The sequence below is a fragment of the Grosmannia clavigera genome (genome assembly GCF_000143105.1).
Source record: "Grosmannia clavigera kw1407 unplaced genomic scaffold GCSC_173, whole genome shotgun sequence".
Taxonomy (NCBI): Eukaryota; Fungi; Ascomycota; class Sordariomycetes; order Ophiostomatales; family Ophiostomataceae; genus Leptographium; species Leptographium clavigerum.
In genome coordinates, this window is record NW_014040765.1 from 1,953,362 (window position 1) to 1,969,374 (window position 16,013).

The following is a 16,013-nucleotide window of genomic DNA, read 5'->3' on the forward strand; positions in this document are numbered from 1 at the left end:
CTGTGTCTAATATATCTAGAGCCACCGGCTTCTCATGGTATCATCCCGCTTATCCAGAATGCCGATCCGTCCTCGTGGTCTATCCGGTCTACCACCCATTCAACCGCCGAGCGTGCCCTCTCGTATGTGTTTCAGCTTCAGGCGCTTCTCCTGCTTCATGAATTCCCGGATCCCCACCGGTAGGCCCTTGTACAGCTCGTCGTCCCAGAAGTCCTTGTCGCCCTTGCTTGACACCGGTGTTGATACGGTCGGCGGCCCGAGGTCCCAGTTGGTGTTGGATCCGCCACCGTCATCATCCATGCTCACGGCGCCCGGTTGGGGCGTACGTCCCTGCGTGGTAGCAACGCCTGCAGGCGACGTTCCTGTGCCCACACTGGCCGCAACTCCACTCTCTTGCGCCTGCAGTCTTCGGCTGGCCTCCGCACTCGCTTGTGCCCAGCCCTCTATCTCGTCCCGGTACCGGTCCCAGACACAGTCGACACAGCCGCTCATGCAGCAGTTTTCCGGCTCCTCAGGTTGCGGCGGTACCAGCACGCCCGCAATCATCTGGCTGCGGTCGCGGATCCGGGCCAGCCGTTCGGCACGCTCGGCCGGGCCTGCGAGTCGCGAGCCAAACACAATGCGAGCACGCTCTGAAACAGTTTCGGGCTTCGTTGGCGTGGAAGACGAGGAGGACGCTGAGACGGGCACCGGCGTCTTTGGAGTTGCAGGAGCTGACTTTGCCGTGGTAGGAGGCTCTTCACTCTTGACAGCAGCGTACGGCGGAGGACTGGTGAGGAGGAGGTCGTAGTAGGCGCCCCGCGGGTGTGCCTGGCGGATCTTATCGCACAATGGTTGTGACGTCGAGAGCAGGGCCACTGAAGGTGGTGGTTGCCACCGGTTGGACGCCTGTAATGGAAACCGCCGAGCCGCAGCCCGCGATGTTGGCAAAATCCTGCTCATTTTCAGTTGCGCTGCACACCGCGCCATGCACCTCTTCTCCATGCGTTATAGCGACTGCATTGACTCGGTTACGGCTACTCTCGGTTGCGATCCTTTGGACTCCGTAATGCGGCCGATTTTAAACCCACGTGTATTACGTCATCATGCAAGAACTTGCTGCGCCCCAGTCCGACTTTTCGCCACACTTCGGACGATGGGACTGGAAGCGATCACATGACGTTTCAGCACGCGTCGCGTGTTACCACAACGGGGTACGTGTTTTTGCCAGCTGTGGCTTGCCTTTTTGGGCCGACCAAATCCGCCAACGACTCTGCACGATCGCCAAGCAGTGAACAACGGCCACCGGCAGCAAGCACCATGGACTCCCCGCCAAAAAAGCGGCGGAGGACGTCTCCGAGACTCTCCGACCGTGCCTCTGGAAATGACAGTCTCATGTACGATGTGAACACGGCTGCTTCCGCCACCCCGCCCGATCCTCCACGACCGTCTGTGTCGCCATCCCGGCCCCCATCGTTCGCGTCTCCCACCAAGGCCAGTCTCGCCAGACACAACCAGGACGCTTTCGACCGGCGGCAACCGATGGCACGCAGCGAGGCTAACGGCCGAAGGGGGGGCCCAACCGTCGTTTCTGCAGCGCCTCCTCCATCCAGCCACGCCGAAACAGACTCGGACGCGCAAAGGGGAGCTAGGAAAAACGGAGCCGTTGGGGACATCGGTGAAATCCGCATGGCGCAGAGCGAACAGAACATACGACCACTTGCTCGCTCGCCTATACGGTCGCCGGCACGGTCGCCGACGCGGAGATTTGGCAGCACGTTGTCGGAGCCGCCCCGACGGTCGCCCGTGAAGCCAATTCCGCGCCCGCTTCCACCCCCCGATCCACAGCGCAGCGAGGATGTTCTACAGCCGCTCATAGCCCTCGACAGGCGGCGATCGGGGCTGGACTTGTTTCGCGGCGGTGATGAGCCGCCCGAGCCGGAGCTGCCGCCGACGCCAGAACGCCCAGACCCCGAAATGGCTACGCCACCCAGTGGCATCCACAACAGCACGCCCACCAAACACCCGGGAAGGAGAAAGGGCCGCGACAAGAAGGGCAGGGCGAGCAGCGGCTCGCCGCTGAAGCAGACGCCCCTCAAGGCAACAGCGCTTGCAGAAGCAGAAGCAGGGGCACGGCTGAAAGACGCCGCCAAGCGGACCAAGGAACGGCCAGCCAACACGGAGAGCTCTGGCAGGCACAGCCCACGACGACTGCGTAGCGGTCATGTCGCACGTGGCATAAAGCCTATGCAGCCGGACGCGGAGCTGCTGGCCGAGAAGGCCTCGCTGCTGGCCGAGATCGCTCAGCTCGAGGCCGACCTGTCGTTCGTGGCGGCGGAGAACGAGAGAATACATAGCGCCACGGTGCTCGGACTCGAGCCTTCTTCGCCCCAAAATCACCGAGACATTGTCAGCTTTCTTCGTCGCCATGTGCTGCCGCCAGAGAAGGAAGCGCCAGACCCGACGGCGGACTGGCTGCAGGCGGCCACGAACCCGATTGCCTTTCTGCCCTTTGGCCAGCCTTTGACGCAACTGACCAAACTCTTCACATTTGGCCAGCCGCAGACAGAAGGGACTGCCGAGGAGAACCCACCCATCTCTCACCACCCCATACCCATGACGGCTGCCGAAGAGCTACCATATCTACAGGCGTTTAGCTCCCTCTCCTTCCGTTCCGAGGTGATCGTGCTGCCGCCTGCAGAACCGGATGCACCCCTCTTGCAAAAGCACTGCATCACTGCCACGTCCATATCTCCACCCGACGTCTTCCTGGCTCGTATAGAGATGATCGTCAACACTAAGTCTCTGCGCATAGCAGAGCTCCGCGTGCCGAAAATCGACCCGACAGCAGCTCCTGAGCTGCGGCCCTTTATCGACCGCATTGCTCTCTGCCACCAGAAAGATGCCGGCAGTGCACTGGTTCGCAACGTCACTGTGCTAACGTGGGCCATGGGCGAGTGGGTGCGGGTAGCCGTCCGCCGAGCTAAGCTATGGTGTGCTCTGGACCAGCTGGTTCGCGACAAGGAGGCCCTCCACAATGCAATTCAGGCCCTCCGCGCACGCAAGAAGCGAAGGTATAACAACAGGCGACGGGACGACAGCGATACTGACGATGACGACGAGCTTGGTGGCGATGTGCCGCAGAAAAGCTCTACATTTTCAGCTACTGAGCTTCACGCTCATCTGGGCCGAACAGCTATGGATGTAGACATACCACTGCCCCAAAATGGCCAGGGACACGATGCTACACCCACCGTCCGCATACAGTGGCGCATTGACTTTGACTGGACTGGTGAAGCCCAAAGCGACTTGGGCCTGCTCTTGGGCGTGCCGGGGAAGTGTACGTATAGCCACTGCATCATCTGCTACAATCACAAAACTAACATGTCGCGAATCACAGGGCACAAAGCAGACGACAGAGGCCGTCTGGCCGGCCTGCCGAAGCTGTTCGACCAGCTTGTCCATGGAAGCGAGGACCCGGAAACGGCCGTGAAGACAATTGTGGCTCTGCTAGCAGGCGATGATGATAGTGTATGAGCGGTAACGATACCCCCGTTCGATTGGCAAGGTTTGGGCGTTGGTTTGGGTTATTTAGGCGCGCATGGGGGGGCGTTCGATGCATCTCCAAGAGTACCGGGTCGTATTAATTCTCATTTGATGGGAGAAAGCAAACAAGGAAGGAGACGATGGGTGTGGAATGCTGTTGTGCATAATTGGGAGGCCCCGAGCGTCGCCAGCCATGGTCAGATTCAAGCATCATTCTGAACGCAACATACCTGTTCAATGACACATGTAGGCATGGCCTGTTCACGTTTTTTCTTGTATTGAAGACCACCAGCTCGGTTGTCTGCAGGCAGGTCTTTTGCAGGTTGATGCAACTTCTGCGTAATAAGGTCTTTCTTGATTTTGTGCCACCGTCCTAGATTCCCATCTCCCTCTATTTTGGAGCGAATGCGTGCTATTCGTATATTAATCAATCCACGGTAACGCCTGCCTTGCGCAGGTCGACCTTTGCCAAGTCGATCTCGGACAGGATCTCCTGGTACGCGTCGGGGCAGTCGTTGAACGAGACGATGCCCCAGCCAAGGCGGCCGAGGAGGAAAGCGCCGAGGGAAACAATAAACCAGAAGGGAATCTGAACTGTCAGCGGGGGTGGCGGAGGCACCGGGGAGGGGCAAATGTCCGGAGACCTACCACAGGCACGATTTCCTCCTGGACGATGAGAGGAAGAGGGATCAGCTGCAGATACAGCGAAAGGTACACCTGGTCAACAGTCAGCATTGGCATCCACGGTCTGCAGCGTCCATCCAATCGGCCCACGTACAGACGTGGCCAGTAAGGCCACGGAGATGGTCTGGACGGCACGGGTCATTTTGGTCGCGTAGCTCGAATGGGGGTCAGACACGTCAATGAGGTCTCTGGCAACAGCTCGGCTGCGGTCAACTGGGGAAAGGAAGAACGGAGAATGCAGAGAAGCGAGTGTGCAAGCGCGCCTGGTGAAAGAGACAGGCAGGAGACAGGCGGAGGTAGCGTGGTAAGATACGTTTGGACTAGCTGCGACGCGGTCTGAGGCTGGCCAGAAAAGTCGCGATCCCTTTGGATTACTGTAGTTTGCCAGATTGCAAGAAACCTAACAGGGCAAAGCTCCATCTCCAGATCTGGACTAGCTTGCAGAGATACAAAGGACTTCCAGGTTGCGCACGGGCCATATTGCCGGCCCACCCGCGTAAGCTGCAGATTTGCTGACTTGAAAAGGTGTATTGCAGAAACATAATCCACCATTATCTCTATGCCAGAAATGCCACGATATTTACACTGCCATATGGAGCGGTAGAGGCTGTTCTCAGTAAGCCACACAGCATCATCGTCATGTTGCTGCAACTGCTAGGCCAGATCGATGGCAGATTTTCGCAGCACGAGGAGCCCGAAGCTAGCCGCTTGTCTCAATGCCCCAACGCACTGCATGGTGAGGTCATAGCTCGAGACCCTTGGAAAGCCTTTTACGGAGTAGGGATCGATGAGCATGTGCTCCGTATACCTCAACATCGCAGGTCCATCAGGCACGCGACATGCTAATCGCCTCATCTCTGTCATTACTGAGGGGATGTGGATCAGAACCAGTATCTTAGTCCGGGTTAAAAATCATCATCATCGACTAGTCCGCTTCTTCAATCGCATGCCAGCGGATGCTTAATGTGTCTAGATGACGATGCGCGAGAGGGCGGAAGTCGAGGAAGGGAGTGGACTATCTGACGTCAGATAGATTTAGCTATCGCAATGGAGCCCTTTGGCACATGGTCCGGCCGTAGCAGTACCCTCCGGGCCTCTGCGGATTTACTCCACGGTAAGTGCTCACAGCAATTGCTCACAGGCGCCGGCGGGCCTTCGATGGACCTTTTCGGCCTCCAAGCGCTTACCCGCACGGACTTGGCATTTCATATGTCGGCGGCTACATACGCCCTTCGGGCTCGCGAACCTAGTCTTGAAAGCGATAACTGCAGCTGGCCGGTCGGTTTTTGGGAGCTTGCATGCTTTAGTACACTATGGTATCTTACTGATCCATCGACCGTTGAAAGGGGAAAGATGCGAGTCACGTAGTTTGTGTCCGTAAAACGATAAAAACCCGGGAGATTTGAGGGGCTGAGAGCAAGGAAAAGATTTCTTGCAACCCCATAAAACAATTCGTCACGCCCAAGGAAGCGCAAATTGCCTGTCTCTGCGCAAAATGCATGCAGCCTGGCCCTTTGCTTCCATCTTGTTCCGTCTTGTATTAACTGTCAGGCAGCGGGTGAACTAGGAACGGTTTAGTTAAAGGCGAGGTTTATGGCGAAGGTCGCGCCGTACTCGTACTAGCGCATACGACAGAATCTAAGTGCCTCGCCCAGTTTTTATGGGCCATGCGAGAAAGAGAAGAGGCGTGAAGATAGGCAACAAGCGGTGGTGGTAATGGGGGAGGGGGGCCTGAATTTGTGAGCCCCTTACATACGTCGTACGACGTACGTGTAGAGTCGGAATGGACCTACGTTGTAGAGTAGTGAGTGGAGGCATATTGACAGGTAACCAAGGACATGGATAGACCCGTTCAGGGCGCATATCGCCACTGCGACCGGGAGAAGAGAGGGAGAAAGAAGTCAAAAAAAAAAAACATGCAGAGCCAGTGGGGGTTGAGCGGCAGGGGGGGATCAAAATAGCCAAAAGGCGGTAGGACTCGTCACGGGCCTGCTGTACTCGTGAGAAGTTTTGAGATATGACTGACCAAAGTGATAGAATTGGGCACCAATACACCCATTGCAACCATTAAGCCCTGGTAATGGCCAAAGAGCTGTCCCTCTCTCGTATTCGGAAAAGAGGCAGTTGGGACCTGGCGTTACTTGTAAATGGCAGGCTGGAAACAGTGGAAACAATCAGGAACGTCGAGGGAAGCTGGCGGTCGAAGATAGGACGGTCGAGGCTGCGGAGCGCCTATCCACACGTCGGGACAGAATTCACATAAGTCGTAGTATGCAACACGCAGTATCTTACATGTCAAGGCACATTCTTCCGAGTTCGGCGGGAGATTGGCTGAAAATGCGACACGGCACAGGAGCAGGATTCAACAGGAGCCAAAGCACGCAATGCAGCATCCTTGTTTCTACGAGCGAGATAAGATATCCTACATTCCAAGTGTCTGGGACTCTCGTCCTGGCTTAAGAGGGATTAAGAGCACGAGAACCAAAAGGTTATCTTGGCAACGCGTCATACTGCTGCAGTACAAAGGTTTTAAACAGAAAGCCCATTTGGGCATCAATAATGCCCAGAAGGGAAAATGAAGAGCAAAACCAGAGAAACCCAGATCGAAATCGCGATCGTGTTCAGGCCCAGCTTCGCGTCTTCGTGTTTGTTTGAAAGAGCGAGCGAGCCCCGTTTTTTTTAATGGGCTTCCGTACCACGACCAGTAGGCCGAGCAATCAGCGTGCACACACGGTTTACAGCGCATCCCTGCAATTTTTCGGCCGCAGAGGACATGACGCCCCTGTAACGGCCCACCCACCCAGCAACAGTATGCTGTATCCACCCTAGGCCTGGTATGGAAAAGGCCGGACAGGGTGGATCCGCATGGGGTATCCACAACTCCCTGATTGGTTACTCGCCGCTCTAGACAGGGAAAAAAAGAACGGGCTCTAGATCGCCTCTAGAAAACTACCAGCGAAACAACGAGCTCTCAGCACGACGCTTTCTAGCCCTTTCGTCTCGTCCTCGCGCTCGTGCTTTGTTTTACCTGTTTTCGGCAGGATGGTCGATTCTATATAAGGACCTGTGTCTGCTGCAGGGTGATCGAATGGTAAATTGCTTGTTGTGTTCTACTTTACTGTACTCCGTACATCCTCTTCAAAGTGCCTCTCCGCACTCCTTTCCACTATTGGACAGCAACTTTACCTGAGCTCATAATATATACACTTGCTCATCTCTCCTGCTCAACCTAATATCTTTTCACACACCATTCTACAACATGTCGAGTCGACTACCACCCGAAACCGCCCCTGATGGCGGTTTCGCGCCAGACGAGTCTCAATACTCCTCCATTGTGCACGCCTCCACCACCCAGCCACGCCGGGACAGCGATCTGACTCGGACTGCCTCGATCAGCCGCCCAATGACTGCTCTCGCCAATGCATCGCGCGCCCGCCGTGGCAGCCAGGCCAGCACCGGCTCCCGCTACGAGGCCACCAAGGCCCGGCGGGATCCCGATCTCGATATCAACCTGCCCTACCGCACCCTGAGCACCACCGCAAACATGGATGAATACCGCCGCGAGGTGCCTGGTGGTGAGATGGTCGGTCCCGAAGAGCCCCCAGAGTTCGCTGCTGAGGCCGAACGTGCATCGTTGGCCGCCGGTCGTGCGCCCACCAATCAGTCTCGCCGTTTCCGTCTTGTCGCCTTCGAGCCAAATGACCCGGGAAACCCGAAGAACTGGAGCAAGATTTTCAAGTGGTATATCACCATGGTCGTTGCTGTTACCTGTTTCGTCGTGGCTTTCGCTTCCAGTGTCGTCACTGCTGACATCAGCGGTGTGATGGCCACGTTTGACGTTTCTGAGGAAGTGGTTCTGTTGACTATCACCCTATTCGTTATCGGCTTCGGTGTTGGTCCCATGGCCTTTGCTCCCCTGTCCGAGGTCTACGGTCGCAAGATCATCTAGTAAGTCTCATCAATCGCTCCTTTGCATCAGCGCAATTATATGCTAACCTTCGAAAGCGTTTCCACCTTGCTGGTCGCAGTCGTCTTCATCATTCCCTGCGCAGTTTCCAAGAACATTGGTACACTGCTTGTCTGCCGTTTCATCGACGGTATCGCTTTCTCCGCACCCATGACACTCGTCGGCGGCACCCTTGCGGACATGTGGCGGAATGAGGAGCGTGGTGTCCCCATGGCTGCATTCTCTGCCGCGCCCTTCCTTGGCCCTGCCATCGGTCCTCTTGTCGGTGGCTATCTGTCTGACGCCAAGGGATGGCGCTGGCTGTACTGGCTGCAGCTTATCCTTGCTGGCTTTGTCTGGTGTCTGCTTACCTTCACCGTCCCTGAGACATATGCGCCCAAGATTCTCCTGGATCGCGCCAAGAAGATGCGCAAGGAGACTGGCGAGCTTGACTTTGTCACCGAGCAGGAGCTGGACACGCGCCCTATGTCGGAACGTCTCATGGTCTTCATTGCCCGTCCGTTCCAGCTTCTCTTCACGGAGCTGATCGTCTTCCTGATCTCTCTCTATATGTCTGTCCTGTACGGTCTTCTGTACATGTTCTTCGTTGCCTTCCCCATTATTTACCAAGAGGGCAAGGGCTACAACTCTGGCAAGACTGGCCTGATGTTTATCCCGGTTGCCGTTGGTGTAAGTTGCCTCCTGCGCGGTGTTTATACTCGTGAAATCTCAGCTGCTAACAGCATTATAGGTCATCGCGTCTGCTGCATGCTCCCCTTTCGTCAACAACCACTACATTAAGATGTCGCATAAGTACAATGGCAAGCCGCCAGCCGAGATCCGGCTGATTCCCATGATGTTGAGCTGCTGGTTCATTCCCATCGGTCTCTTCATCTTCGCGTGGACTTCGTACACCGACATCTCTTGGGCTGGTCCCGCTATGGGTGGCTTCCCTGTCGGCTTCGGCTTCATTTTCCTGTACAACGCCGCCAACAACTACCTAGTCGACTCTTACCAGCACCAGGCTGCTTCTGCACTAGCAGCCAAGACCTGCATTCGGTCCTTCTGGGGTGCCAGTGTCGTCTTGTTTACTGAGCAGATGTACCATCGCCTGAATGACCAGTGGGCCGGATCTCTTCTAGCCTTCATCAGTCTTGCATGCTGTGCCATCCCCTTCTGCTTCTGGTTCTTCGGTGCCCGCATTCGGCAGCGGTCGAAGTATGCCTACAGCGGTGACGACGATGAGGAGCCGACCAAGTCTGGTGGCAGCGACTCCGACCCCGAAAAGGCTGAACCTGCTCACTAAGCGTTTCATTGCATCGGCTCCATTTGCAATGGCGTTCATCAAAACCAATTGACAAATAGTCGCCCCAACTAGTCGACAACACAAAACTTTCTCTCTCCCTTGACGATACCAATACCACAATCGACTGCATCCGAATCATCAACGAATTTACACTAATATCATTTCCCTCTTCGCTCCACATCACGAGTTGCCTAGAATTGTGACAATCAGCACCATCCGCATGGTGTGACCTGTCAATGTTTTCCATTTTATCATGCATATTATAGGGTTGTTTTCATTCATAGACGGGTGCATCCACCCCGGCTGGACATTTCCAAAGAAAAAAACGAATACCATTAAACTTATACCTAGTTCGGATAGTCGCTCATTGTACGTATTTATAATGGGGGGGTTTTACAGCCGGTTGAGGATTCAGATTATAGAATTTTATTAAACAAAATCAAATGTATAACAAAAAAGAAGAGGCATGCATTGTTCCATCGCCAGTCAAGTGGCAATAAACGCGAATAAATACGCACTTGAAGAAGGCGAACGAAGCCGTAAGCGCAGCTTCGACGTGCGATACCAAATCCCTAGTAGCTGCATTGCGGTGATTGTTGTGATCGGAACTTCTGCTGTTGTCATTTAGGAGCGGATGCCGTCTGGAATGATAAAGCCACGCTATTTTTGAAGCTGGTCGACCAAGCATCGAGGTCTACTTACAACGAATGAGGAAAGCGTCTTCAAACTAAATGATCTCGTCGCATGTTTAACCAGACCGGTACCAGCCTATATTAGGAACGGTACCAGGAGGAAGCTACCCGCATGCTTAAATTTCCATAGCAGCCCACGGAGTAGATATTATGTTTACGTTTTGTATCAAGAGTAGTAGGGGTTTGAACAAACAATAAATGCTAGAACAAATTACCGCACCAAATCTATAGAACAAGAAAAAAGGGAAATAGATGAAAGTGTACACCTTAAAATTCGATTTCACGGTAACCCCTTTTATATGACCTTTCAAAAAATCTGTGCATCGGATACTAATGATAAACATAGTAAAAACATAACCCATTGTTGAGAGATCAATTTTAACAGCTGTGGACTTTGAAAAAAGGAAGGCGTGTATCTCGTCCTGCCCGTTCTCTGTGTTTTCCCAACCTGCTAATACCCCTAACGATCTGGTGCCAGTACTCGTACTCGGTTTGTATCTAAGAGTAAAAGGTGGCGAGATTTCGAGTAGGTGTGACACATATACACGCGACTCCCGCGTTTATGTAGTTCCACGTCGGGCAGCTAGTGGGTCTATTCGAAGCTACTCCGTACCATCTTATCTAATAGCAATGCAGCTCCTTTGGAAAGTTGGATACAAGCTAAAAACGGAGAACTCCGTACTCCGTACTAAGAGCGGTCCTCGCATATACAGCGCAACCTATGACCGCAAATGCTTGTTGCACCCCCAACCGGCAATAAGGGTCTATGATAGTCGACAACAAACCCGCACGAAAACCTTTTGCTACTTTAGTCGCTGAATACACCCGTCTGTCAATCGGAAGTGCGCGTAGCAGATGTGACGTTGTTGTTGGCAAGTGGATTCCATATCTTTCACACCTCATGTCGTTACCGTGATGTTTCTACATGCGATTTGGCGTTCTGTTTGGTCTCGCTTCCTGGGACGCTCGATAAGAGCCGCAAATTCCTACTGATACGCTCGTAGAAGCAGAAAGATGGAGGTCTGCTTGAATTTCACCGGTTGAAAAAGAGGACCTTAGCGGTGCATTTGCACCTTAGAAGGCGCGCCATGTACAGAGTACTTCTTTCTAGCTTGATTATCCGTACATCACGCTTTAGCCACAGCATCCAGACCCTGACAGTGCAACCACTTCTCGCTGATGTATAGCCTGTATGACATATTTGAAGTATAAAAAGATGCGTCGGCCGGGAATCGAACCCGGGGCCTGTCGATGGCAACGACAGATTTTACCACTAAACCACCGACGCTAACTGGATTGGAATAATTCTCTGGTAGTAAGAGTAAAATGGGGTGCGCTTTTAGGACCAATCAGGTGGCGTTGCACAGCTTATCGAATGGAACCCGCTCTCTTTAAAGACGCGGCCCATAAGCCGGCTGGCATTGGCTACACGACGACAAATTCCAATGTTGATTTAAAACAACCCTTGATACCGACGTTATCAAGGCACGGCTCTTCAGGATCTTCACAAATTGTGTTTCGAGCCTCATTAGCAAGACGCTGGTCGGCTATAAGCTTGTACCGAAATATTCGCAGCTGTTGCTTGTGCGTTCGAATCATGCTAAGCACTCTGTATTCCGTTCTCACACCGTATGGGTGACTCGATACCACGATAAAAATCCGTATGCAGCCCGCAAACATACTACACAACCTGCAGGAGGTGGGGACGGTACCGACTCAGTAACTCAGAATAGGACAGAAAATGTAAAGAAAAAAGACATTGTTTTCCAACACAGTTTCGGCATTGAGTATACTTCAAGAGTCGAGGAGTGGTACGTTGCAGGACGAAAACCCATTGAATGAGCAGGTCGGTGTGTGATTATAGTCCAAAGCATGACTAGTCTATAACACAGCCTGGTATCTTAGGATGAAAGATAAATAATTTAATGCTGTAACTGCTACGGTACCAGCAGACAGTACCAGAAATGAAGGCGTCCCTTCTTACACTGTTTTGCACATGTGGCCGTCCTCTGCCAAGGCCCACATCTCGCTACCGACGGCCGTGTGTCCGTACAGCAGGCCGTCGGGATCAAGCGCGTTCTTGATAGCCAGCAGACGGTCGTAGTTTCTGCCGTAGAACACGTCCTGAAAGTCGAGCTGCTGGAAGTCAGCCTCATTCAAATAGGCGCCGGAGCCGGGCGTGGCAGCCTCGATGACAGGCTGCACCACGGCGGTGATATGATCCTGCAGCGCCCGCATGTCGGAGAAGGGTGCGGTAAAGTTGTAGCTGTATGTCAGCGACGCAGAAACGAGGGCGTCACGCCAGGCGGGCAGCACGGCGTTGGTGCTGCCGTCGGCGAAGCGGCTGACGTTGAGCCCGACACCAATAAGGGTCACGCCGAGGTCGATCAAGGCGCGGCTAGTGGGCGAGAAGCTGGCGACCTGCGCGGCCGAGATGAGGCGACCTCCATAGAGGCTAGCACCGACCTCGATGTTGCCGGCAGGCAGCGGGCCCCAGTAATGGCCGTAGTGGTCGTAGTAGCTGTCGAACTCGGTGTAGGTCGGCACGACGGTGAGGTTGAGCGCCACAAAGGCCGCGAGAAGCGGCTGCAGCATAGACTCGACCTCGACGCGCGTCTTGTTGTAGGCTGTGAGAGCGGGGATGCTGAGGAAGCCGGTGCCAAAGTAGTAGATGACCATGGTGTCGTGTTCGACGATGCCGGGTAGTGCTGCGTGGAATGCGTCGACGACGACGTAAACGAGCTCGGGACGGTCAGCGGGCGTCGTGATGGCAAGCTTGGCACCACTGATGACAGCATCTGGTAGCGCCCGGGTGACGACGGCCAAGACGACACCGTAAGTTCCGGTGCCTCCGCCTGCTAGCGCCCAATAGACGTCAGCGTTCTGGTGGCGCGTGGCGACGACATGTGCGCCAGTTGGAAGGACAACTTCAAATGCCAGCACGTTGTCAGCGGCCAAACCGAAGCTGCTGCTGAGGGCCGAGTGGCCGCCACCCTGCACGTAACCTCCGGCGACACCGACAGTGGGACACTCGCCCGTGATCACAGTATAGCCCGCGGCATGGGCTGCGGCGAGGGCCTCAAAGCCCTGGACCCCGGCACCCATGCGCAGAGCCGGGCCTGTATAGAACTCGTCGGCCCAGTCGACCATCTCGGTGCTCTTGAGGTGGTGCGTCCACACGGCCAGAGCGCCCGCGCCCGTGGAGCGGCCCAGGTAGTCGTGGCCGGTGTTGCGGATCACGAAACGGACATTGTGCGTCCGGGCAAATGCCAGAGCGGCCTGGACGTCGCCTGCACACGTCACGTTGACGGCATAGTCTACGTAGTTGCCCAGCATGCATGGCCGCTCGACGGGCTGCCACGGATCGCAGCTGGCATTGGCAAACAGCGGCGCCATCATCGAGGAGGACGACTCGTAGCTGCGTCTCGTTAGCAGGGGCTCGTGCTGCTATTGGCTTCTGCTCGCAGGACAGATTACTCACTGGATAGGCGGTAAAAGCCACTGCTCCTTCAGCAAGTCACACTGCGTCTTGTTGAAGTCGTCGCCATGGCATGGCTTTCCCAATGGGACGGTGGAAACCAGACGACCACCGACAGTATTGTTTAACTGTGTCCATTGGGCTGTCGAAGGCCAGCAGCCGTCGCCTGGGAAGCATTTGCAATCGTTAGTGGCAGTGGCTGTTCCAAGGCCAACCACAAGCTGACCGAAGCTATACAGGAAACGCATGGCGTGTCAGGATGGTGCGGAACTAAACAAAAGAGTTTAGGAGGACTGGCCTTAACTAGCAAGTATCAAGGACAGACACAGTCTTTCAAAAGGCAATTATTTTCGGGTTGTGTGCACGGTGATTATCCCGTGTGCATTTCTAGGTCACCTGACCATGCAACACGTTTCGACCCAACTCACCAGTATAATCAAGCAATGCCGATATTTGCAAGGCCTTTGGTTTCCAAACTCGTGTAACTGGAACGGATTTTGGTCTAGAAATGTATACAATTGACGTGGCGGCGATACTGCTCTCGAGACGACTGTTGGACAGAGCGAGACCAGACATACCTACTGTAGTGCTCCGTAGTCTTGTGCCGTATGGCGTCCTGCAGCAAGCGCGTCCGTCCGTCCTGCTTGATCGATTCCAAGGCCTCTTCCGTTCGTTCGTTATGAAGTGGCACTGTGAAAACATTCGTCACGTGGTCATCATCGCACGGTGAAGGCAATCCGGTGGCAGGACATCGCAATGTATAAAAACTACAGTCACGTGCGTGTCAGGCCAGCTGAAAAAAAGGCAAAACGGCGCCATGTCTCGCGAAAACTCGGAAATTATCGCGCATTGTAGCAGCCAGATCTATCTTGTGGAGGCCTCTAAGGAGGTCGTATGTAGCACTGCTCTTGTTTATAGTCATCTTTGTCGCACTACACGACTCCATGGTGAACGTCTTCTCTCGTCGTCTGGGCTCCGTATCTTGCAAGAGAGAAAGCACGATGGAAAGCACAGCGGCCGATCAAGACTCCGTTATCTCGGACGCGTCATCGCTGTCAAAGCGCGAGCGGATGAAAACATTTCTGTATGGAGCTCCGCAAGCACCGTCACCCACTTTTCAATATCTCTGTTCTCTGTACTGCGACTCGTCCAAGGCTGACTTCAAGGGGGTTCGCGGGCGTGCAGGAAGGAAGAGTTGCACCAAGCTGGCGATGGACTCTTGAAAGGCAAGCTGAAGCTGGAGCACTCGTTGGGCTTGGGACAAAAGCCGAACGTGATCCCGGCGGGCGAAGCGCAAATCCACTCCAATGAAGAGCGCGTGGTTGAAATAGGCTGGCACCCGGTCGCCGGACTTGCCGGCAAATGGTTTGCCGAGAAGACGGGCCTCGGCCGCTTGATCACGGAGAAGATCAACAAGTACCCCGACCCGACGCAGCACTGGGCCGTGCTTGTTGGTGGCTATGTGCACCAGTTGTGGATGGTAAGTGGAGGAGGGTAGAATCGAGGACTTCTTATTGACTCGATTTCGTACTTTCTTTCCCCCAGAAAAAGGCGCTGATCTGATAGACAATAGGACGAGAGCCTCGACGTCATCTACATCAACGAGGAGCTTAAGCACGACGAGTGGCACACATATGAGGTCGGAAAGACGCGCTTTAACGACGAAGCCATTCGACAAGCAGGTATGCCTTTTTGCTATATTACCTCCGTCGTATTGGCTTTTATCGTATGACACGGTCCTCTAACAGTCTACCAGGCGAGATGGTCATCTTTAACATGCGCCAGAAACACCCTGGCTACAACCTCATCACCAACAACTGCCAAAACTTTGCATTACTTATGCTAGACGCCGTCCAGATCGGCAAGCACCGCCAGTTCGGGTCCAGCTTTTCTATCTACCAGCGAGCTACCGGCGAGGGCACCATCGCCGATCTCTTCATCGATAATCCGTCACAGGACGAGGAAGATGCCGCTGCCGCTATGGACGCCGAGGAGGCTGAAGAAGGCGAGGCGGCAGGAAGCCTCCCCGTACCTACGGAAGAGGGTGCAGAGCCAAAGAAGAGCTACTTCAACAATATTCTCAAGAAGGCCCAGAAGGTTATGGAGGATAACACGACCAAGCTAGATAGCCACCGCACGCTGCACTAGATACTTGGCGTGAGAACTTGCTTGATGTTTTTCATTGCCATCGCAATATTGTGCAGATTGTGACATTTTTTTTTTTCATTGTGAAACATGATCGCATTTGCATGTACTGTTCGTGTAAGTCATACTTTTAGTATTCCATACTATACTTGAAATAGTGGCTGAGTTCGCTACTTGTTGATTCGAGCCGGGGTTTTGGTTAATCCATGTTCGGGGTGTAGTATTACCGGTGGAGGC

At 54.2% G+C, this 16,013-nt stretch overlaps 6 protein-coding genes across 6 annotated transcripts; 3 read left to right on the plus strand and 3 right to left on the minus strand.

Annotated features, from left to right (window-relative positions):
- Window positions 1–99: 99 nt before the first annotated feature.
- On the minus strand, window positions 100–942 carry CMQ_7467 (uncharacterized protein; the record flags this gene model as incomplete). The annotated part of the gene is made up of 1 exon (XM_014314472.1): window positions 100–942. One exon carries the CDS (start codon window positions 940–942, stop codon window positions 100–102), a length of 843 nt encoding a protein of 280 aa, XP_014169947.1.
- Window positions 943–1,299: 357 nt separating this feature from the next.
- On the plus strand, window positions 1,300–3,516 carry CMQ_7659 (uncharacterized protein; the record flags this gene model as incomplete). Its single annotated transcript, XM_014314664.1, has 2 exons — window positions 1,300–3,319; window positions 3,380–3,516. The coding sequence occupies 2 exons, from the start codon at window positions 1,300–1,302 to the stop codon at window positions 3,514–3,516; spliced, it is 2,157 nt and encodes a 718-aa protein (XP_014170139.1).
- Window positions 3,517–3,952: 436 nt separating this feature from the next.
- On the minus strand, window positions 3,953–4,351 carry CMQ_7250 (dolichyl-phosphate mannosyltransferase polypeptide 3; the record flags this gene model as incomplete). The annotated part of the gene is made up of 3 exons (XM_014314255.1): window positions 3,953–4,114; window positions 4,174–4,242; window positions 4,304–4,351. The coding sequence occupies 3 exons, from the start codon at window positions 4,349–4,351 to the stop codon at window positions 3,953–3,955; spliced, it is 279 nt and encodes a 92-aa protein (XP_014169730.1).
- Window positions 4,352–7,468: 3,117 nt separating this feature from the next.
- Window positions 7,469–9,461, plus strand: CMQ_7213 (major facilitator superfamily transporter multidrug resistance; the record flags this gene model as incomplete). Its single annotated transcript, XM_014314218.1, has 3 exons — window positions 7,469–8,157; window positions 8,215–8,845; window positions 8,907–9,461. 3 exons carry the CDS (start codon window positions 7,469–7,471, stop codon window positions 9,459–9,461), a joined length of 1,875 nt encoding a protein of 624 aa, XP_014169693.1.
- Window positions 9,462–12,133: 2,672 nt separating this feature from the next.
- On the minus strand, window positions 12,134–13,879 carry CMQ_7317 (FAD-binding domain containing protein; the record flags this gene model as incomplete). The annotated part of the gene is made up of 2 exons (XM_014314322.1): window positions 12,134–13,571; window positions 13,635–13,879. The coding sequence occupies 2 exons, from the start codon at window positions 13,877–13,879 to the stop codon at window positions 12,134–12,136; spliced, it is 1,683 nt and encodes a 560-aa protein (XP_014169797.1).
- Window positions 13,880–14,632: 753 nt separating this feature from the next.
- CMQ_7124 (uncharacterized protein) lies at window positions 14,633–15,779 on the plus strand (the record flags this gene model as incomplete). The annotated part of the gene is made up of 4 exons (XM_014314129.1): window positions 14,633–14,715; window positions 14,817–15,111; window positions 15,205–15,313; window positions 15,388–15,779. 4 exons carry the CDS (start codon window positions 14,633–14,635, stop codon window positions 15,777–15,779), a joined length of 879 nt encoding a protein of 292 aa, XP_014169604.1.
- Window positions 15,780–16,013: the final 234 nt, after the last annotated feature.